This window comes from Thamnophis elegans, chromosome 16 (genome assembly GCF_009769535.1).
Source record: "Thamnophis elegans isolate rThaEle1 chromosome 16, rThaEle1.pri, whole genome shotgun sequence".
Taxonomy (NCBI): Eukaryota; Metazoa; Chordata; class Lepidosauria; order Squamata; family Colubridae; genus Thamnophis; species Thamnophis elegans.
In genome coordinates, this window is record NC_045556.1 from 11200662 (window position 1) to 11224691 (window position 24030).

At 44.2% G+C, this 24030-nt stretch overlaps 1 protein-coding gene across 1 annotated transcript in view; it reads right to left on the reverse strand.

Annotated features, from left to right (window-relative positions):
- Positions 1-7389: 7389 nt before the first annotated feature.
- Positions 7390-24030, reverse strand: part of HOMER2 (homer scaffold protein 2) — a 51540-nt gene continuing 34899 nt past the window's right edge. The window contains 12 exon segments of the mRNA XM_032233139.1: positions 7390-8182; positions 9374-9454; positions 16979-17040; positions 17043-17088; positions 17998-18048; positions 18050-18139; positions 18142-18157; positions 20812-20872; positions 20875-20904; positions 20907-20942; positions 21624-21707; positions 22920-23066. Coding sequence (XP_032089030.1) covers positions 7994-8182; positions 9374-9454; positions 16979-17040; positions 17043-17088; positions 17998-18048; positions 18050-18139; positions 18142-18157; positions 20812-20872; positions 20875-20904; positions 20907-20942; positions 21624-21707; positions 22920-23066 — 893 coding nt within the window. The 3' untranslated portion in view covers positions 7390-7993.

Genomic DNA, 24030 nt, shown 5'->3' on the forward strand with positions numbered 1-24030 from the left:
TTGTGACATAGGGGGGCATTGTCTCTGTGGCCCCACAGTGTGGGGAGAAGAGTGGGCTCCGAATGAAATGTTAGCCAATAAAACATGACACTTACCGCACAGAATCCAATCTCTCCCGTCTCTGACAACTGTTTTTCTGCAAAACTAACTTCCAGCCCCTTCTATGTTGCTCTGCCTTCGGCTCACACGACAGGCTATTGAACTCTTGAATTACATCTTCATTTGCTAGGAAACTTCAGGGACAGGAAGGAGAACTAAAAGATTTGATGCCATAATTAATTAAAGCAATTCTTTCCGCCTCAGCCCAGGGAATACTCGGCATAGACAAGCAGCCCGCTGAAATAACTTGGGCCAAGAAAAAACAACAACAGAGGGCTCCTTAACAGTCTTAAACACCGCAGTGCTAAACATGTAGACCCCCCTCCTCTATGATAGGGGACCCCAACCCTCTGTCTGTGGACTGACACTGGGCTGCGGCATGCCAGAAAGTGGAGCCTGCAAATAAGTGAAGCCCCATCCGTGGGATGCAGGCAGCAGACGGAGCCAAGAAGCTTCTGGCTGAGAAATGAAATGTCTTCAAAGAAAAACCAGAAACTCCAGTTGCCTCTTGAAAAAGCACCTTTGGGTCTCAATTGTAGTTGGAAGTCAAGGGCTTATCTACGTAACAGACTGGATAATCCACACTAACAGAGTTGGAAGGGACCTTGTAGGTCATCTAGTCCAACCCACTGCCCAAGCAGACCCTATACCATTTATGACAGATGGCAGTCCAGTCTCTTCTTGAAAGCTTCCACAGATGAAGCTCCCATCCCTTCTGAAGGCAACTTCTGTTCTATGGGTTGATTGTTCTCATTGTCAGAAAATTCCACCTTATTTCCAGGTTGAATCTTTCCTTGATCAGTTTCCATCCATTATTCCTTGTCTGGCCTTCAGGTGCCTTGGAAAATAGCTTGACCCCCTTGACCTCTGTGGCAGCCCCTCAAATATTGGAAGGCTGCCATCATGTTTCCCCTGGTCTTTCTCTTCACTAGACTAGCAATGCCCAGTTCCTGCGACCGTTCTTCATATGTCTTCAGTCCCCTAATCATCTTGGTTGCTCTTCCTTCTCTGTCCTTCTCTTCACTAGACTAGCCATTAGAGATCCACAGCCTGGATCAGTGGTGGGTTTCAAGAATTGTTCAAACCTACTCTGTGGGTGTGGCCTCCTTTGTGGGAGTGGCTTGCCACCCATGTGACCGGATGGGAGTGGCTTGCCACCCATGTGACTGGATGGGAGTGGCTTGCCGCCCATGTGACCAGATGGGAGTGACTTGCCGCCCATGTGACCGGATATGAAGATGCCAACGAGACTTATCAGAACCACCTTAAATTACCTCACACACAGCACTGGCATGCATAAGAATAGGATGTAAACTTCTTTTTTTAAAGGCATCTTTGGTTTGCGTTAAAACAACTTCAACACACGCAATGTTCTGATTGCACCACAAACGCAGTGGTCATCCTTACCTTTCACAGAGGCACTGAGTTTTATAAATATGAGCATGATAGTGTAGAATAATCATATCCAAGGACCAATGGTGGGTTTCAAAAAAGTTTGGAACCTCTTCTGTAGGTGTGGCCTGCTTTCCGGGTCCACTGGTGGAACCGCTTCTAACCGGTTCGGTAGATTTGACGAACCGGTTCTACCGAATAGGTGCAAACTGGTAGGAACCCACCTCTGGCCTGGATCAAATAGACAAGGCTTCCCTATAAAAAGCTCCTTCCACCAAACATTATTTTCTTGCTAAGGAGCTGCTTATGGCAAAGAATATTTCCAGGGGGAAAATGCAGCAGTGGTATCAATGTTCTATATTATAAAGGTAAAGGTTCCCTTCACACATATGTGCTAGCCTTTCCCGACTCTAGGGGGTGGTGCTCATCTCTGTTTCAAAGCCGAAGAGCCAGCACTGTCCGAAGACGTCTCCGTGGTCATGTGGACGGCATGACTAAATGCTGAAGGCGCAGGGAACGCTATTACCTTCCCACCAAAGGTGGTCCCTATTTTTCTACTTGCATTTTTACATGCTTTTGAACTGCTAGGTTGGCAGAAGTTGGGACAAGTAACAGGAGCTCACTCTATTACATGGCGCTAGGGATTCGAACCACTGACCTGCCAACCTTTCTGATGGACAAGCTCAGCATCTTAGCCACTGAGCTACTGTGTCCCTGTTCTATATTACAGCGCCTGTTTAAACCCTAGTTTAGATTTCCTAATAAGAAAAGAAAGAGAGAATTCCCCAACTTGTGTTAAACCAAGAATGTGTAATTAGGAAACCAAAAAGTAATGAAACCAGGACAGAATAAATATACGACTTTCTTTTTTTTTAACTTAAACTATATAGATATACAGTATATTTACATAAACAACTCTATCATACAATAAAATCAGATAAAAATCACAAAAGGTTATTTTTTTTCTTACATTTTGCTTTTTCAAATATATAAAACCCCAGGATTTACTGCTACCATAGGAAATTCAGAGATCAAATTTGTGCTCAAAATTAATTAATTAATTAATATGGAATAGGGGGGAAAAAACCTTGTTTACAACAAACAGATAACAAGGTAAGACAATTTTACTCCAATAAACCTGAAATTAATTTCTTCAGGTTGATAAATGGTATTTTATGGATAAAAATACACTTTGTTCAACAGTATCTCCCCTTACAATCGCTTAATTTGCTATGGACTAAACTTTATTCTGAACAATAAAAAAGAAAGCATGTTCTAAATTGATTACTAAAGTTGTATATAGGGAGCCTTTGACTTACAACCATTCATTTAATGCCTGGACAGTATAACAGAGTTGGAAGGTACCTTAGAGGTCTTCTAGTCCAACCCCCTGCTCAGGCAGGAAACCCTATACCATTTCAGACAAAGGGTCGTCGAATCTCTTCTTAAAACTGAGGTTACAACAGCACTGAAAAAGTGATTAACCATCAGTCCTCATATTTACGACTGCTGCAACACCCCTGTGATTTTGTGAACAAAATTATATTACTTGGCAACTGGCACGTACCATATTTACAATGGTTCTAGCATCCTGGATCAAATCATCACTATCCATCACTACCTTCTCAGGAGACTTCTGACAAGGAAAGGCAACTGGGAAATCCGGATTCCCTTAATGACATTATTCAATTAACAACCACACTGATTTGCTTAACATCGGTGGCAAAAAGGTGATAAAATGGGGTGTGACTCGCTTAATGACTGCCGTGGGAGCGCAGTGGTTAGAATGCAGCATTGCAGCTTAACTATCTGCCCACTGCCAGCAGTTCGATCCTGATCGGCTCAAGGTTGACTCAGCCTTCCATCCTTCCGAGGTCGGTAAAATGAGGATCCATATTGCCCTATTGTTGAGGGCAATAGGCTGACTTTGTAAACCACTTAGAGAGAGGGCTGTAAAGCACTATGAAGCAGTATGTAAGTGTAAGTGCTGTTGCTATCTATTAGCAATGGAAATTCCAGTCCAAACTGCAGTTGTAAGTCAAAGGTTACCAGTAATAAACACCTTTGGGATCATCTTAAAATATTCCTATCTTTGTGAATTACCGGGAAAGGATATAGCTGATTTCTTAAGCTGATGTGCTATATAGGAAAACACAATTTTAAAATGTACAAAAAGATGGAAGTAGTTGTTTCTCCAGGATTTTGACCGCACTGCCACTCACAAAGCTTACTCAAGACAATTGTGCAGGATTGAGAATTCAGCGTGCACCTTATTGTTCCCGACAACCCTATCTTCTTGGATAACACATGGCTAAGTAAAATTATTGCTGAGCAGTATAGGAAAATAAGGTGATTAATCCCCTTGCGTGCCTAGATCATAGAAACCACTCCACAACTTAAACTGAATCAAGCTAAAGGGTGATACGGTATCATCTGCTACCCCACTGATGCATATTTCTAGACATACAGGTAGTCCTTGACTTACAACAGTTCGTTCGAAGTTACCACGGCACTGAAAAAAGTGACATGACCATTTTTCACACTTACAACCATGTGATCAAAATTCAGATGCTTGTGATCCTGTGATCCAAAGGTGGCATTCAGCAGATTCTGACCAGTTCTGATGAACCGGTAGCGGAAATTTTGAGTAGTTCGGAGAACCGGCAAATACTACCTCTGGCTGGCCCCACCCCCATCTATTCTCTGCCTTCTGAGTCCCAGCTGATCGGGAGGGAATGGAGATTTTACAGAATCCTTCCCCTGCCACGCCCACCAAGACACGCCCACCAAGACACACCACACCCACCAAGACACGCCCATAGAACTGGTAGTAAAAAAAAATTGAATCCCACCACTGGTGTGATCCAGAGGTGAGTTGCTGAACTTTTTACTACCAGTTTGGGCATGCTCCCACACAGGCAACGCTTCTGCACATGACGTCTGGGAGGGTAGGCGGAGCCTCCTGCCACCGCTACTACCGGTTCGGCTGATTCGGGCTGAACGGGCAGCAACCCATCTCACCTTTTGGCGACCTTCCAACAAGCAAAGTCAATGGGGAACCCGGATTCACTTAACAACTGTGTCACTAACTTAACAACTGCGGTGATTCACTTAGCAGCTGTGGCACGAAAGGTCGTAAAATGGGGCAAAGGTCACTTTACCCATGTCTCACTTAACAACAGACAATTTTAGGCTCCATTGTGGCCATATGTCGAGTACTACCTGCACATATAAACATTTTTCAATGATTAGGCACCTAGTTTTTGTTTGTTTTTTTAAAAAGCTGCTTTCCTATCAGCCTGGCTGGATCACCAGAATATGTCAAACTATAAAATTATTTGGTGATCTATGAGGATATTGAGATAAGCAGCTTAGAGTCTCTTTTTCCCCTCCGCAGGCTGACTCTTATTAGCTGCATATTCCTAATGCTCTTTTATCAGATGCCTCATTGTACCATTTCTCACCTCTGATATTTTATTACTCCTGAATGTATCATAAATATTTAAGCCAACTTCATAAATAATCTGACGCAAATTGCGAGCCACAATCAAATGTGACAAACACCAGTCTAGTCAAGATAGATTCTATGTTTCCACTGTAATCCCAGATACCTAATCATGATAGAAAGTCTACAAAGGCTGAGACAATTATACGGGAAAGTTGTTGTTGTTGTTTTTTAAAAAAAGAGACAGCTTTTAAAAAAACTTTCTTCGGCTTCAGCTGAACCTTATTTATAATTGCTTTCAAAGGAACATGCCTAGTTGACATTTTCAAAGAGAAAAAAAAGGAGGGGGAAAAAAGCATTGTTTTCAAACACCTCCCAAAAAGGGCTCTTAATATAGAATGTTTCCAGAAGAGCTGGGAATCCATCCAAGGAAAAGAAGATGGATAGGAAGCAAACGTATAATCCTAGTAGGAAGACGATGTAGGAGATGACCAGGATGAAACCCGAGGAAAGGGGTCAAACGTGTCATCAGTCACGAGTCCCTTCGTGCCCACAAGAGATCGAAATCCAGCCCATATTGAATTCCTTCTACTCTTTTATCTCTCGCTAAATTCCCCTGGCTGTTAGTAGTTCAGATTCTTATAGAGATCTTAAGCTTACAAAAAAAAACCTCTTTGTATATTCAAACTGTCTGGATCTCCTGATTTTCCTGGCTCTTGGCAGGCCAAAAGACGATGCGTTGTTTCCTTAAAGAAGGCACAAATCACAACACCATCCTTAGCTAACACTTCTTCATCAGTTGGTGGGTCTCCCAAGCAACTGTGGGGCTGCCCACTTGTCCCTTCAATAGACTTCCGTAGTTTTTCAATCAAGTTCACCTACTTATGTTCTGTTCAGTTGGAGAGAGGTCTCCTGTTGGAGAAATTCTCTGCATATGAGAAGGTCTTGAGACTAAGGGGGAGAACCTGGAAGATGGAATTGAATCTGTTGATCAACCTGGAGGTCGTGCAGTTGCAAGAGAACCAGGTTTTGAAGGTATGCCCTCCAAAGGGCAAAATTCCTATCATAGATAGCTGGATAGCCAGTTACAGATAGAAGATAGATAGATAGATAGATAGATAGATAGATAGATAGATAGATAGATAGATAGATAGATAGATTCTATACATACATACACACACACACACACATGATAGATAGAGATGATGGATAGATACTAGATAAAGATGATAGATAGATAAATAAATAGATATAGACATACAGAGATAGCAAGAGGCATAATAAATAGATAGAATGAAAAATATAAAGAGATACTAGAGATGATAGATAGATAGATAGATAGATAGATGATAGATAGATAGATAGATAGATAGATAGATAGATAGATAGATAGATAGATAGATAGGATAAACATAAATAGATATAGACATACAGAGATATAGACATGTAAGAGGCACAATATACAGATAGAATAAAAGCTATAAAGAGATACTAGAGATGATAGATAGATAGATAGATAGATAGATAGATAGATAGATAGATAGATAGATATAGACATACCGAGATAGCAAAAAGTACAATATATAGATAGATAAATAGAATGAAAGATATAAAGAGATACTAGCGATGATAGAAAAGATAGATAGAAGAAAGAAAGAATGATGATAGATAGATAGATAGATAGATAGATAGATAGATAGATAGATAGATAGATAGATATGGAATTGAATTTTAAATGTCACATCCTCAAAACATGTGTTTTGTCAAGAAACTCCAATTTCTTACTCTAGCTACACAGCTGCTATACTTTATAGTTATTCTGTGTGAAGAACAAGATTTTCCACCTTATTTTCCCTGTCTCCTATCATTTTGTCACTGTGATGTTTATTAGATATTTTAGATCATCATGAGTAAATCTACTTGTTACAAGCTAGGCAGGTCATGAATGTTCTTTAAAAAAAAATGCATCCAAAAATTCTGCTCCAGCCTCTTGTGATGGACGGTGGCTCCTGGGCCACTCCTGAAGAGTACCTCTTGATCCCACCTTCATTATTTGGGGGGATGCGTTAAAAGTTCAACTATACTGTAATAGCTAATATATCATCCACACTTCTCGAAAAATTCACCTGGGGCATTGCAAAGTGCACATTCATTCTGTCCAAAGTGACAGGGGAATCTTCACTTAATACATTGTGATCTAAAAAAAAGGGGGGGGGTTAAGTGCACATTATTGAACATGGCAAATCCTCTAGAAAAAGGCATCGCAGGTATTTCACAGAGGAGCAGGAGGAGGAAGGAGGAGGAGGAAGAAGGAGGAGGAGGAGGAAGGAGGAGGAGAAGGGAGAGTAGTATGAGGAGGAGGAAGGAGGAGGAGGAACAGGAAGGAGGAGGAGGGAGAGTAGTATGAGAAGGAGAAGGAGGAGGAAGAAGGAGGAGGAAAATGAAGGAGGAGGAGGAGGAAGGAGGAAGAGGAGGAGAAATATGTTGCAATACGGACATTTTTTAATGTGGCTTTTCTCATTTATTCCTTAAGGCTCGGAAAATCTAGTTGCTACTCTATGGTTGCTCCTAAAGTCCCTGTTCCATCTTCACCGCTGTCTGCACTATAACATGAGGCATAAATCAGCAGCAGCTGAACATTTTGGAAATGTCTCTATTCTACAGTTGCAAGCAGGCCTTATATCAAAATCCCCACACAACCCGCCTACAGCAAGGGAAACTTTACTTTAAGGTAAACTGAGGTTCAGATCTCCTGAGACAAGAGAATTCCCACCTTTGTTTATAGAAACCCAGAATGCGCTGGAGCAGGAAGATTTACAAAATTGTCGCCTCTTTCTTTAAAGAAAGGAAGGAAGAAGCAAGGAGAAAATTTCAGAACGAAAAAAGAAGTGGAAAAAAAAATCTTTAGCTCTCTATGTACAAATCACATTGTTAAGGAAGAACGCCCATCTTTTCACGTTTTGTAAAAACATATACCTAGGTTTAGAACATGTACACACACACACACACACACACACACACACCAAATATTTTGGGGTGGGGGAAAATGGCTGTCCCCTAATTGTCGACACCCAGTTTTGAGAGTCCTTGCCGAAAATCCTGCAATTCATCTATCTTTCCATCTAGTACATCTAAAAAAGTTTGTAACTCCGTCTTCAAGTTACTCTGCCTGTGTTTGCTCTCTTCTACATCCGTCCGTAGAGCTCTGACTTTCTCTTCCAGATCTTTATTCCTTTTCTCAGCCGCCTGCAAAACAGAAAATTTGTTTGAAGAAGAACAGTATGACAAGATAGCCTACAGGCCACTATATCTCCTTCCGCTTTGCAAGGCAATGTTTTTTGTAAACAATCTGCAATCAAATTCCCTACATTCGTTTTAATCTGAGCAGAGCATAGAAACATGCAGATGTCGTCAACAAAACTAACCCCTTTGCAGGGAATTGTGTTACTCTGGTTGCAATTTCTTTTGCAGTTGATTACAATTTATGTCACGCGCTCTGCATGTGTCCTCCTCATCCTCATCTATGAGTCAACGTGTCTTGTTTGTGAATTCCAGTTTTTAAAATTTAAAATCAATACACCTAAAGTTTTATTGGTTAATATGAATAAAGGCAGTGATGCGACGTAATGTCCTCCAAGGTAATGGTGGGGGATGATGGGAGTTATAGCTCAGCAATGCCTAGAGGCTAGTTTTGGGACAGCAGATTCAGGCAGTGAAGAGGTTGGGGAGGAACAAGGGCCAGTCTTGGAATCTGGGGAAGGCTCTGATGAGGGCTCTGTGTCGGAGGCAGAGAGGGGGCCAGAGTCGTATGCCAGTTATCAGAGTCAGACATCAGTGAGGCAGATGAACAGCTGGAGCCTGTTCCCAGTGTGCGCATGCGCAGAGTTGCCAGACAAAGGGAACAGCTAAAGAAAAGGGGTTGACTTGGGAGTAAGGCCACAGGTGGACGATGAATGGCCCCTCCCAGAGGAAGTAAAAGAGGAGAGAAGCGGGAGAGGAATTTGCAGGAGATAATTAGTTCGCTTAATTGGCTCATGACTTTCCAAGACTCCTTGCCAAGTTCTGCAGAAATCGGCCTGGCAGCTCTCCAAGCCAGATGAGGTCTGTGACTGTAAATCCTCCCTAGAAAAACTTTGCTGGATGTGAATGAGCAGAATTCACAGTCAATTATTCAAAGCGTTTTTTTTGTCGGGACAAGGAGTTTGCTTCATGCTCTTGGGAAGCCTCGGTCAGAATAGCTACCTATTCTCAATCTTTACTCATGGAGTTGGCTTCACCGAGAGCTTATTTCATTCTCCCGACTTACATCAGAATGAATCACACTCCTTGGCCCTGTCTCCTGCCTATTAAGAAAAAGATATTGGCTGTAGATTTGAAGCAATATTTTATTTAAACCGCACAATGTTTTTTTTACCAAAGATTAATAACTATTCGTACCTGCAATTTCTGAGAAACCGTTTCACATTCTGTCATGAGCTGAGGTATAATTTCACCCTGTTTCCGTAGATCTTCCAATTCCTAGAGAAATATGCATGCCACGAAATTATAATCACAGACACCCTCACCTTCCCTCTTTCTTAAATATATACAGTATTTAAGGCGTTGGAAGAAAGCATTAGCACCTGAGTGCCTGGGAAAGTTTCTACTGTCAAAGGAAATGAATCATTAAAATGTTAACTTAAGGGGAAAACATGTCTCCTTGTTGTGCTTTACTGCAAACTTAGCAATAATTTCAACATTTAATGATACCTTCTGCTTTAATAAATAGTCCAAATACGCAGATATGTTTATACATTAATATGTTGTGCTACCCTCGGGTGGCGCGGGGGAAGAGAATGAATTTAAATAGCAACATCCACTCCAAGCAAAGATTTTGCTGGAAAATAGGGTGATTCTTAGCCTTCAAGGCAGTATCTTGAAGAAGGAAACCAGAACGGTTGGAATGGAAGGGATTTCATTAAAAAGTTGCTCCATTACCAATGTTTGGATGGAATGGCTCCTGAAAAACTCTTTCCCCAAAAAATCAGCAAATCAGCACCAGCCAAGTGGATAGCGCCAACTAGCTGATAGGGGAATAAAGTGTATTATAACTGCAAGATAGAAGGTAGGATTTTTAAACAGCAGGGAAATACTCTTTTATTTATTTATACCCTGCCATTGTTATTTTTTATAAACAACTCAAGGCAGCTAATATCTACAACATACATTCTTCCTCCTCCTATTTTCCCCACCACAACAATCCTGTGAGATGGGTTGGGTTGAGAGACAGAGGGACTGACCCAAATCAGCCAGCTGGCTTTGATGGGTAAAGTGGGACTAGAACTCATGGTCTCCTGGTGATTGGCTCAAAGCACCCAGATGGCTTTCATGGTGAGGACGGGACTAGAATACATATCTTCTGGTGATTGGTCCAAGGTCGGCCAGCTGGCTTTCGTGGCTAAGGTGGGGCTAGAACTCACAATCGCCTGGTGATTGGCTCAAAGTCACCCAACTAGTTTTCATGTCTAACTAAGGCGAAACTAACTTCCTTCCTTCCTTCCTTCCTTTCTCCCTTCCTTCCTTTCCTTCCTTCCCTCTGCCCACTGCCAGCAGTTTGATTCTCACCAGCTCAAGGTTGACTCAGCCTTCCATTCTTCCGAGATTGGTAAAATGAGGACCCAGATTGTTGGGGGCAAGAGGCTGATTCTGTAAACCGCTTAGAGAGGGCTGGAAAGCGCTGTAAAGCAGTATATAAGTCTAAGTGCTATTGCTGTTGTCCTTCCATCCCATCCTGTCCTGTCCCTTCCTTTCCTTTCCATCCTTTCCTTCCTTCCCTCTGCCAACTGCAAGCAGTTCGATTCTCACCAGGCTCAAGGTTGACTCATCCTTCCATCCTTCCGAGGTGGGTAAAATGAGGACCCAGATTGTTGGGGGCAAGAGGCTGACTCTGCTTAGAGAGGTCTATAAAGCACTATGAAGCAGTATATAAGTCTAAATGCTATTACTGTTGTCTGTCCTTCCTTTCCTTCCTTCCTTCTTTACTTCCTTCCTTCCTTCCCTTCCCTTTCTTTCCTTTCCATCCTTCCCTCTGCCTACTGCCAGCAGTTCGATTCTCACCAGGCTCAAGGTTGACTCAGCCTTCCAAAGTGGGTAAAATGACAACCTGATTGTTGGGGGCAAGAGGCTGTCTCTGTAAATCGCTTAGGGTGGGATGTAAAAGCACTGTAAAGCAGTATATAAGTGCTATTGCTATTGCTATTCCTTCCTTCCTTCCTTCCTTCCTTCCTTCCTTCCTTCCTTCCTTCCTTCCTTCCTTCCTCTGATTCCCTTTCTATATATAAGAATATCTGCAACCAAGGAGGAAGGACAACGTTTTCTCTCTCTCCTGCTACCTCCTCCTTCTGGCCTTGCATCTCCACTCAGGAAGCCCCAGTTTTGAATGGGCTCCTTTCACCCTGTCCCACTTTCTGGGGGGAAATTCACACCCTGGGCTTGTCTTGCAAAGGCGAAATTAGGTTTCTGTCTGGCACTCGCTGGGGCTTGCTAATGCCAGGGCGGTGCCTGAGAAGCAAACACAGGGCATACCTTTGCCAACAAATGAAAAGGCAGCTTATCAGATTCACGAGTCTTACAAAATACTATGACGGGGCTGGGTGCGTTTCCCCCCCCCCCTTTGAAGCTTATTTGCAGAAGATGTTTGAAAGCGGGCATCAACCTATACATCTGAATTGATTCGGTGTACAGGTAGTCCTCTCCTCATGAGCGCAACTGAGCCCCAAATTTCTGTTGCTAAGGGAAACATTTATATAGTGATTTTGGCTCCTTTCTTGCCATGGTTGCTAAGTGAATCCCTGCAGTTGGGAAGTCAGTAACATGGCTGTTAAGTGGACAAAGTCCTTCCCTCTGGACTTTGTTTGACTCCGGGGGCGCTGCAAGGGTCATAAATATGAGTCAGTGGCCAAGACTCTGAATTTTGATCATGTGACAAAGGGGATGCTGCCAAGGTCATAACAATAGTGATAGGTCCCTTTTGCAGGGCTATTGTAAGTTTGAACGGTGCTAAACGAAAACTGACGTAAGTCGAGGACTACCTGTATTGGAAGTTCTTTCACTCAGTGAAGCAGTTGAAGTGATGTGCCAGTGCCTGGAGGCTGTCAGGGTCTGGATGGGAGTGAGCAAGCTTGCACTCAATCCTGGCAAGACCGAGTGGCTATTGATGTTGCCTCCCAAGGATGGTCCTGACATTCCACCTCTTAGACTGGGGGGCGAAGTTATTCACCCCTCGGAGAGGGCCCACAATTTGGATGTCCTCCTGGATCCACAGCTGATGTTAGAACACCATTTGTCGGCTGTGACCAGGGGGGCCTTTGCCCAGGTTCGCCTGGTGCACCAGTTGCGGCCCTATCTGGACCGGGAGGCACTTCGAATGGTCACCCACGCCCTCGTCACCTCAAGACTGGATTACTGTAATGCACTCTACATGGGACTGCCCCTGAAGAGTGTCCAAAGACTACAGCTGGTCCAAAATGCAGCCGCGCAAGTGGTAATGGGTGTACCTAGATACACCCATGTTACACCTATCCTCCGCGAACTGCACTGGCTTCCCATTGGTCTCCGGACCCGCTTCAAGATGCTAGTCGTTACTTTTAAAGCCCTACATGGTATTGGACCTGGCTACCTGAGAGACCGCCTCCTGCCATTCACCTCCCAACGACCAATAAGATCACACATGTTGGGCCTCTTCCGGGTGCCGTCGACCGGATAATGCCGGCTGGTGGCTCCCCAAGGGAGGGCCTTCTCTGTAGCTGCACTGGCCTTGTGGAACGAGCTACCCGCAGAGATTCGGACCCTCACCACTCTCCCGGCCTTCCGTAAAGCGACCAAGACCTGGCTGTTCCAGCAGGCCTGGGGCTGTTGATTAATTTCCAGCCCCACTTGATGGAATGGATGTTGTATTAATTTTAATATTGTATTTTTAAAATATTTTAAATGTTTTTACTTTGTTGTGAGCCGCCCAGAGCCCCAAGGGAGTGGGCAGCATACAAATCTTATTAAAGTTGAAAGTTGAAAGTAAAGAGGCAGGTGTTGTTCAAAATACCAGTGCATCAAAACCTAGAAAACTCCTGGTTTACACACGCTTCTTTTCAGCAGCTGAAAATGAAGGCAAAATTTAGCAGAGATTCTCTCGGGAAAGGTTCAGTCTGGTGTGGGCCGCCAGTGGCCAGCAGAGCTGGCAGCAGATTCAAACAGTGAGGAGGTTGGGGAGGAACATGGGCCAGTCCTGGAATCTGTGGAAGACTCGGACGAGGACTCTGCGTCGGAGGCAGAGAAGGGGCCAAGGCCACTTGGGAGGTATTGCTGCCTCCGGAGCCTCCAGAGTCTGACATCAGCGAGGCAGAAGAACACGGGAGCCTGTTCCCAGTGAGCACAGGGGCAGAGCTGCCAGAAGGCAAGAACAATTAAGAAAACAGGGATTGACTTGGGAGTAAGGCTTGGAAATGATTGGCCCCTTCCATAAGACGTGAAAGAGGAGCAAACAGGATGTGAGCTTTTGCAGGAAGCAATTAGTTCATCTGGTCCGTTCAAGCTTTGAAAAGTTCTGTTTGACTCTGTGCTAAGTTTGGCCTTGCTCTGCATTTGGAAAATTAGGTTTCTGGCAGCATTCCCAGGGTGATAAGGTGGGGTGTTTATCAACATTTCCCCGAAAGACTGTGGCAACTCAAGCAGACATCAGTCAGAACCTTCACAAACTCTTTGTGAAGCCTTGCGGACTGTTCATAATGACCATAATTTGAAGCCGTTATCAGCTGCCTTCAGAGTCAGACATCAGTGAGGCAGAGGAACAGCTGGAGCCTGTTCCCAGTGTGCGTATGTGCAGAGTTGCCAGACAAAGGGAGCAGCTAAGGAATAAGGGTCGACTTGGGAGTAAGGCCACAGGTGGACAATGAATGGCCCCTCCCACAAGGAATAAAAGAGGAGCGAAAGGGGAGTGGAGTTTGCAGGAGACAATTAGTTCATTCCTGCATTCTTGCCAAGTATTGCTGCATCTGAAAGATATCACCCTGGCCATTCTCCAAGCCTGATAAAGGTCGGTAATTGTGAACTATCTTGAAAGATTGCGGGCCGGGACTTTGCTGGAGAGGAATTCCATGTAAATTAAATAAAAGGAGTTTATTGGGACGAGGACTCGGCTTTGTGCTGCTGGGGAAGCTTGGATCAGAACACAGCCCTTTTCACAACCAGAGTGACATTCAAAGAGGAAAATCCAAGTTTGGAAGAGATTCAGAATGATTGCCTAGGACCACATTCCATTATGCTGAGATAATGGCTTTTATATGTAGTTATTGTATAATTAATGCCTTTTATTGTGACTTAATACATCGGGAAACAGTTATGTTTTAATGCTTTCCGGTAAATTTGCAGCATGTCTGTTGGGAAAATGGGAAAGGATAAGGAAGAGGAAGAGAAAAATAAGGGATTGTAATTCAAAGGTGTCCTCAAATAACTCCTATCTGTCACTCCAGCATGGCTAATAATGAGGCATGCTGGGAAGAGTAGTTCGGAAGGATCTGAACAGAGGTAGTATTCAGCCGTGACCCGTCAAAACCGCGCTCGACTAAGCCGCACCCGATTAAACCGCGTCGCTGATGTCATCAACAGGGCGACAACAGCCAGCGCGGAGAAAGAAGGGCGCTTTAAATAGCGCTTTGAAAGCAAGCCGATTCAACTTAAGGTAAGGGTTAGGTTTAGGGTTAGGTTTAGGGTTAGGTTTAGGGTTAGGTTAAGGGTTAGGGTTAGGTTTAGGGTTAGGTTAAGGGTTAGGGTTAGGGTTAGGTTAAGGGTTAGGATTAGGTTTAGGGGTTAATTTAGGTTAGGGTTTACAGCATGCTTCTGTCTTCGCGCTGTTGTCGCCCTGTTGATGATGTCAGCGACGCGGTTTAGTCGAGCGCGGTTTTAGTCGAGCGCGGTTTTGTGGTGGAAACGTATTCAGCAGGTTCTGACCAGTTCTGGAGAACCAGTTGCAGAAATTTTGAGTAGTTCGGAGAACCAGTAAATACCACCTCTGGCTGGCCCTGCCCCCATCTATTCTCTGTCTCCCGAGTCCCAGCTGATTGAGAGGAAATGGGGATTTGCAGTAAGCTTCCCCTGCCACGCCCACCAAGCCACGCCCAGAGAACCGGTAGTAAAAATGTTTGAATCCCACCACTGGTGTCATGTCTCCCATCTCCCCACCTTCAAGCTTTCACATGTTCTCTTCCCCCATGTCTGCTGTGTCTTAACGACAGTTTTCTGCAATTTACCATTATTAAGAAGTCTTAAGAATAGGGCCCACTTAGCTGATCCTGGAAGGAAACACCTGGAGTCAACCTGATTAATCTCCTGCTGCAGTCAAAACTGGCTCAGAAAATTAATCTGCTGGCTTCAAACGCCAGAAATCTTTCTCATCTTCTAAAACTGATTATTACGGTAGAATAGCATTCAGCTTCTTCTCGTTACTTTAAAAAAAAAGTCTAGAGCCATAATGTTTAAAAGATACAATACAGTAGAGGTATTATCAAATTGTGGTCGTAAGCCATGATGGTTGTAACCAAGCTAATTTTATAACCTCTTTTGCTGTGGTCATCAAGCAAAGCAACGGTCGGGCTGAGCCGGTTTTGCTAAAAACTGGAAATAAATGATGGGTTTTGGTGAAACCACCATAAGACGTGGCCACGTGTCTGCAGGACGTAAATATGGCCCAGCTGCCAAGGGTCAGAAGTGTGATCAGGGGGGTGGGGAGGGAAGGAGGTGTCAGGCACAGGAAGCCAGGATAGAGTTCAAAAGGAATGTGAGCTTATTCCATGCTATTTAGAAACAAGAATCCGAATTGCTAATGGTCAAGGCAAATTGGTGCCAGATAAGAGTCAACGAACTTCAAGGAGAATGACCTAAGTCTCTTTTGAGGGCACAGGGCTTCAGACTGATGATGGCTTGATCCCATCCTCCGGCTCAGCCTGGTCATCTCCTACAGGAGGGTGACCGCAGAACTTCAAATCCAGGTTGTAACTGCGAGCCGTGGTGGTGCAGTGGCTGGAATGCAGTACTGCAGGCGTACTTCTGCTGACTGCCGGCTGCCAGCAGTTTGATTCTGACTGGCTCAAGGTTGATTCAGCCTTCCATCCTTCTAAGGTGGATAAAATGAGGACTCAAATTGTTGGGGGCAAAGAGGCTGACTCTGTAAATGGCTTAGAGAGGGCTATAGAAGCCGAGGGTGGCGCAGTGGTTAAATGCAGCATTGCAGTCACTTCAGCTGACTGCAGTTCTGCAGTTCGGCTGTTCAAATCTCACCGGCTCAGGGTTGACTCAGCCTTCCATCCTTCCGAGGTGGGTAAAATGAGGACCCGGATGTTGTTGGGGCAATATGCTGACTCTGTAACTGCTTAGAGAGGGCTGAAAGCCCTATGAAGCGGTATATAAGTCTAACTGCTATTGCTATTGCTATAAGCACTGTGAAGCGGCATATAAGTCTAAGTGCTATTGCTAGCTCTAGGCAGATTCATCATAATTTCAAACAGTCGTTAAGCAACCATCATACTGTAACTCAAGGACTACCTTGTATAGCCAAAGCCTGCCTTGCCCTGCCTTTCTTTCTTCTTTCTTTTCTTTCTTTCTTTCTTTCTTTCTTTCTTTCTTTCTTTCTTTCCTTTCTTTCTTTCTTTCTTTCTTTCCTTCTTTCTTTCTCTTCTTTCTTTCTTCCTTTCCTTTCCTTCCTTTCTTCTTTCTCTCCCTCCCTCCCTTCTCCCCTTTGTCTTTCACTAGAAAGCTATGAGACAATCATTCACTCTCTTAACCAAAGCTACCTCAAAGGGTGATTGAAGTGGTGATAAAACTGGGAGAGCAAATATATCAATTATGAGTTTTCTGAAGACAAGTCAGCAGGCGCAAGGGAATGAAGGCAGGAACGAGACTGACCAATACAGTAATTCTTCCCCAACAAATCTTACGTTTGCATCTCAACTTTCCCGAGATTCGTTTTGACCAAGCGTACAATAGCCTTTTCCTTCCGCTCATAGCTTCACCTACCAATTCCTTATCCTGAAGTTCTGTTTCCAGATCCTGAAGACGCCTGCTAAGCTGTGCGTTCGGTCACGCTCCTTATCGATTTCGTTGCACTGTTCTTCCAGCTCCGTGATCTTCAAGAAAGAAAACACAGGGCCCCTTTAAACTTTGTCCCTGAAGGAGACTCTCGAATGGAGTTTGAGAACATGGGCTATACATTCCTTCTTATAATGAGCTATCATGTTCTACATGGGGCTTGCCCCTGAAGAGTGTTCGGAGACTACAACTAGTCCAGAATGCAGCCGCGCGAGCGATATTGGGTGCACCCAGGTACACCCACATCACACCTATCCTCTGCGGCTGCACTGGCTTCCCATTGGTCCTCCGGGCACAATTCAAGGTGCTGGTTATCACCTTTAAAACCCTACATGGCCTAGGACCCCGGATATCTGGGAGACCGTCTTCTGCACATACTTCCCAACGACCGATAAGATCGCACAGGGAGGGCCTTCTCCCGGGTGCCGTCAGCCAGACCATGTCGGCTGGCAACTACCCAGGGGATGGGCCTTCTCTGTAGCCGCTCCGACCCTCTGGAATAAACTGCCCCAGAGTTCTGGACCCTACCCACTCTCATGGCCTTCCGTAAGGCTCTTAAGACCTGGCTATTCTGGCAGGCCCCGGGCTGTTGAACTCACGATTGAGTTCCAGCCCCGATCAGACTGGGTGTATCTTGTGGTCTTTTTAATCTATGTTTTTGTGCTTTTAACTTCTATTTTTAAATGTATTGTTGTAAGCCGCCCAGAGCCTTCGGGATTGGGCGGCCTATAAATTTATTAAACGGTCAAACATCAAACATGTCTCCCCTAGTCCTTCTTTTCATTAAACTAGACCTACCCAGTTCCTGCAACCGTTCCTCATATGTTTTAGCCTCCCAGTCCCCTAATTATCTGTGTTGCCTCTTCTCTGCACTCTTTCTAGAGTCTCCCACATCTTTTCTACATCATCATACATTTTCTACAGCTTTCATTTGCGGCATCCCGTACCTTACTCCGCAGTTGATCGTTTTCGTCTTTGCTGATGGAAAACTGCTTTTTCCCAGTGTTCTATGCTGGCCGCAGATTCCTGCAGAGCCATTGTGAGCCTCGCGTTGCTCTCTCTTAATGCCTGCAGTTCTGTTTCCCATTTCTCTTCACATTGGAGCTACTGAAGATGAGAAAATGCACACAGGCAGCCCTTGAAATTTGTCGGTACAAGCTGAATTGTGAATTGCTTTTTTTCAAAAGTAACAAAAGAGCAATGCCCTTCCTTGATTCCACCTGTGCAATTAACGGATTTTTCCGGGCCAAACAAAATAAATTAGTGTTATATATCGCCATTAGGTTCCTCGTTTTGTTGCATTCCTACCCTCTTGCAAATTAAAGAGGGCACTCTCATGATATTTAATATTGTTTAGTCCCCTCAAGATGCAAAAAAAGAAAAAGAAAAAAGAACCAGGGTTATCCAAACATGCCTACAATTGCCTTGTACATTGTAAAGTTAATTTACCTCCTTCTGGTTAAAAAGAATTCTTGTAAAAGAGGTATAGAATAGCAGAGTTGGAAGGGACCTTGGAGGTCTTCTAGTCCAATCACCTGCTTAGGCAGGAAACCCTACACCACTGCAGACAAATGGTTATCCAACATCTTCTTAAAAACTTCCAGTGTTGGAGCATTTACAACTTCTGGAGGCAAGTTGTTCCACTGATTAATTATTCTGTCAGGAAATTTCTCCTTAGTTCTAAGTTGCTTCTCTCTGGATTAGTTTCCACCCATTGCTTCTTGTCCTTGCCCTCGGGTGCTTTGGAGAATAGCTTGACTCCCTCTTCTTTGTGGCAACCCCTGAGATATTGGAAGACGGCTATCCTGTCTCCTGGTCCTTCGTATAAATATGCCCTAACTTGTATCAATTCTGGTATGAAATAAAATGTGTGAATCTGTGCACTATGTAATGGCATGAACTCTTCTCCGAGGACAAAAACTGAAAACAAACTGAAAACATTTTGCTATGTTGGACTTGTGTAGCACCATATGTGGCCACCAGATGCTGGATATTGGTCCTCAAAAGCTCTTGGAGCAAGCAGAAACCTTTCACTGTTCAGACATGCTCACATCATGGAGCTACAGTTATCATCGATCTCCCTCCAACAGTGGCATCAAAATGGATACGTTCCAATTGTGCCATTTTGTTTGATTTTAGGGTCATACCCTCAATCCAACCTGCAGGAGGAAATGGCCTCTCGCCACAGTGGAGAAGCCGATCGTGGAGAAAGTAGAACTTGCAAAAAAAAAAAAAGGCTGGCTTGACTTGTTGATTAGGGATAGAAAAAATTGCATTATTTTTATTTAAGATTGGAAAATCCTGTTGGATTATTTTATTATTATTTTGCTGAAGATGGATAAGAATAAGCTGGTGATTTCCAGACTGAAAGGGGAATGCATATAGGGAAAAGGGACCTATATTATGTAATTTTGAGAGAAGAAAATAATCTTAATAGTTTATAAATGCAATAAAGTTACTTCTTTAAAGATTTTTTTCCTTTTTCTGTGTTATGGTTTTTTTCATTTCCTTTCCGCCCCTCCTCCTCCTCCCTCCCTCCCTCCCTCCTCCCTTCTTTTCTTCTTCCTTTCTGTCATTGATTTCATTGGGTCTGTTACTTGGACCCTTGACACTTTCTTTCTTTCTTTCTCTCTTTCTTTCTCTTTCTCTCTCTTTCTTTCTTCCTTTTTTATTCCTTCCTTCCTTCCTTCCTTTCTGTCATTGATTTCATTGGGTCTGTTACTTGGACCCTTGACTCTTTCTTTTTTCTTTCTCTCTTTCTCTTTTCTCTCTCTTTCTTCTCTTTTTTATTCCTTCTTCTTCCTTCTTTTGTCATTGATTTCATTGGGTGTTACTTGGACCTTGATATCTTCTTTCTTTCTTTCTCTTTCTTTTATCTTCTCTCTCTTCTTTCTCCTTTTTATCCTTCCTTTCCTTCTTTATGTCATGATTTCATTGGGTCGTTACTTGGACCCTTGACTCTTTCTTTCTGTCTTTCTTCTTTCTTCTGTCTTTGTCTGTCTTTCTTTCTTTTTCTTTTCTTTATCCTCTCCTCCCTCTCTCTCTCCTTCCTCTTCCTTCCTTTCTGTCATGATTTCATTGGGTCTGTACTTGGACCCTTGACATTTCTTTTCTGTTTCTCTCTTTCTTCTTTCTTTCTTTCTTTCTTTTTCTTTTTTTTTTTCTTTCTTTTTTCTTTCTTTCTCCATTCCTTCCTTCCTTCCTTTCTGTCATTGATTTCATTGGGTCTCTTACTTGGACCCTTGAGACTTCCTTTCCTTCCTTCCTTCCTCCTTCCTTTCCTTCTTCCTCTTTCCTTCCCATGTTCCTCTTTTAACTTTTAACTTTTCAAAGCCGAAGAGCTAGTGTTGCGAAGAGTTCTTCGTGGTCATGGGGCCGGCATGACTAAACACCGAAAGCGCACAGAATGCTGTAACCTTCCCACCAAAGGTTGCATTTTTTAATGTGCTTCAAACTGTTAGGTTGGCAGAAGTGGGACAAGGAATGGGAGCTACCCCGTTACATGGAGCTAGGGATTCAAACTGCCGACCTGCTGACTTTTCTGATCAGCGTCTTAGCCACTGAGCCACAGTCCCTCCAAAGTTATAAAAGAGAAAAGAACTCTTTACATGTCCCTAAACAGTGGATAACATTTCTGGTGAAAAGAACAGTAGCTTTCTCCCACTTTCTCCCCCCAATTTTTTTTTTTTTTTTTGTATGCTGCCCAGATCTTGTCACGAGAGTCACCATGATTCATGAATGACTCTTGAAAATTGCTTCACCTCTGGGCAAGAGCAATCCTGAGTTTTCGTTTTTCCATTTTTAGCTGCGCATCACTGGGACCCCGTGTGAGTTCTCCTCATCCGTTCCGTTAAACTGGATGTTGGGTTAGAACACGGAGTTTCACGGCCCGCTTCTGAATGCATAAGATTTCAAGAGGGCAAAAGAAAAGAAAATACATAGTAACCAAAGCATTCATTTCCAATGTTTAAACTCAGCCAATCTACTGGGAATTTTGTTTTTTCCTTTGGTCAATGCTTTAATTTAAGTTCATTTCAAGATCTTAAAAGCTTTCATATAGAGGGAAGGAAGGAGAGAAGGAGAGAAGAAAGGAGGGGAGGGGAATGTAGGAGAGAAGGAAGGGGGGAAGGAAGGAGGAAAGGAAGGGGGAAAGGAAGAGAGAAGGAGAAAGAAGGAGGGAAGAAGGAGGGAAGAAGGAGGGAAGGGGAAGGGGGGGGGAAGGAAGGAGGGAAGGGGAAGGAGGGAGGGAAGGAAGGAGGGAAGGAAGGAGAGTAGGAGAGAAGAAACGAGGAAGGAAAGAGGGAGGGAGGGAAGAAGAAGTAGGACCGTTGTAAGATAAGATGGATCTATGGGATGTTAAAAAGCAATCTTCAAGTATATTGTCAACTGTAGGGAAAATGTTATAAATACATATTATTAATAACAGTTATGAGATCATATAATTGTGAATGTATATATGAAATTGATAAAATAAAATAAAAAGCTTTTCATAAAAACTTGCCATTTTGTCTTTCGCAAACTTGACGCGACCAATCAGTCATTCCCCATCTTTGAATAGAGAACCGATCGTGACTTACCTGCGAATGGTTACTGGAAGTTTCCATTTTTTCTTGAGACCGGTCTCTGGCCAGTCGAGCGGCTTCCTTCACCCCTGGAACTTCTCAGCAACTAAGGGGAGCCAAAGATTAAAATGTTGCCTTAATTTTTGGATTTAGAGCTATGTAAGTGGGGAAGTTGCATTTTACAGTGGGTTATCAGGGGTGAAATCCAGGAGGTTCTAACAGGTTCTGGAGAACCAGTAGTGGTAAGTGAGTAGTTTGTAGAACCGGTAGCAGAAAGTTTGAGTTTGTAGAACTGGCAAAATTCATCTCTGGCTGGCCCAGAGTGTGGTGGGAATGGGGGTTTGCAGTAACTTCCCTGGAGTGGGGAGGGGATGGGGATTTTGCGTATCCTTCCCTGGAGTGTGGTGGAAATGGGGATTTGCAGTATCCTTCCCCTGGGTGGGGAGGGAATGGGGATTTGCAGTATCCTCCCCTGGAGTGGGGAGGGAATGGGGATTTTGCAGTATCTTCCCCTGGAGTGTGGTGGAAATGGGGATTTTGCAGTATCCTTCCCCTGGAGTGGGGGGGGAATGGGGATTTGCAGTATCCTTCCTGGAGTGGGAGGGAATGGGGATTTTGCAGTATCCTTCCCTGGAGGTGGTGGAAATGGGGATTTGCAGTATCCTTCCCCTGGAGTGGGGAGGGAATGGGGATTTTGCAGTCTCCTTCTGAGTGAGGAGGGAATGGGGATTTTGCAGTATCCTTCCCCTGGCGTGGGGAGGGGAATGGGAATTTGGCAGTATCCTTCCCCTGGAGTGTGGGGGAATGGGATTTTGCAGTAACCTTCCCCTGGAGTGGGGAGGGAAAGGGGATTTTGCAGTATCTTCCCCTGGAGTGGGGAGGGAATGGGGATTTTACAGTAACCTCCCCTGGAGTGGGAATGGGGATTTGCAGTAACCTCCCTGCCACCCCACCAAGCCACACCATGCCCACCAAGCCACACCACAGAACCGGTAGTAAAAAAATGAATTTCACCCCTGTGGGTTACGTCTTGGTTCATAGGCAGCTGCTAGTGAACTGCTATAAACGTAGGCATACACAGACATAAGACATGTGAGTTGCTCAATTTGGAATTCATCTCCATGAATAGGAAAAGAGTAGGAAATGGGGAAAAAATAGACATTGGAAAAGGGTAGATAGATGCACTTTCTGTTCCTCTAGAACATGACGGCGAACTTATGGCGCAGGTGCCAGAGGTGGCATGCAGTGCCCTCTCTGTGGGCCCGCGAGCCGACTCTAGTTCAGCTCTGCCACGCATGCATGCATACCTCCACTGGCAAGCTGGTCTTTGGGTCTCTGCCATGCATGCACAGGGTTGCACTGGGGCAGAGTGCATTCGGGGGGGCACGCATGCATCGCATTTTGGGGGTTCAGGCCCTTTGGACACTCGGTCTGGTAAAGGTTAGCCATCACTGCTATAAAAGAAAGTGTTGTACAGCACCTTAGAGTCTCTAACTGTTTTAACGTAGCATTTGTTGGCTTTTAAGAATTTACCGAAGATAATCGTATTCAGTTTTTGCTTAGCCTGCAGCTTGCAAACCATGGTTTATGGTTATATATGCAAAAGCACCGTAGTTATTCAGCAATGATTTCCCCCCTGCCTGAAAATCGATGAACCATGCAGCTCATTACACCTATTCTTATTTACTTTTTGTTGTTGGTACGTGGTAAGGAGCAACCCTGCTCCTCCCCCTATGTAAAGAAAGCAGCACCTTAGTCAAGAGTACTACAGGAGTATCGGTATCGGGTTTTTTTGCTATAGGTTTTGTCCTGACCCCTCCTCCCATCCAGTAACCAATGCCGAGACAAGCTTAACTGGAATTTCACAGCACTTTATTAGCAAGAAACCAAAGCCTCGGTGGCTGAAACGCCAAGTGTAACAAACAGATAAGAACCTGGCAGCAACTCAGACTTTGACAGATAACAGCTTCCCAGCGTTAGGAATGACGTTTGAATCCTGCAAAACCAGGCTCCTCCCAGTCTCCTCTTTAAATACAATCTTGAGAGGAGCCTAATACAATCACTGGGTCCAATTATCTTTTGTAACTACGTAGTGCTCTCTATGTCGATCTGCCCGGAGTTGAGGGCATCCAGGAACAACTCCTTAGTCCTCCCCACTGCTCCAATGCATGATGTCTGGATCACACTCCCTTGTCTCCTCAACTGGTCCAAGGCTCAGGCGCCTCCTGGTGGCCAACCAGCCTCTCTGCACCCTGCTCGGAGTCGGAACCCTGTCCAGGATCCTCCACATCCTCCAGAGCCGACTCAGAGGGCCCCTCGCTATCGGAGTGGTGGCAGCTCCAACGGCTCCGCTGGGCCACAACAGGTTTTTATGCCAATAAGTACAATAAGTTGCTGAAAGATAAGATCTGGATGCAA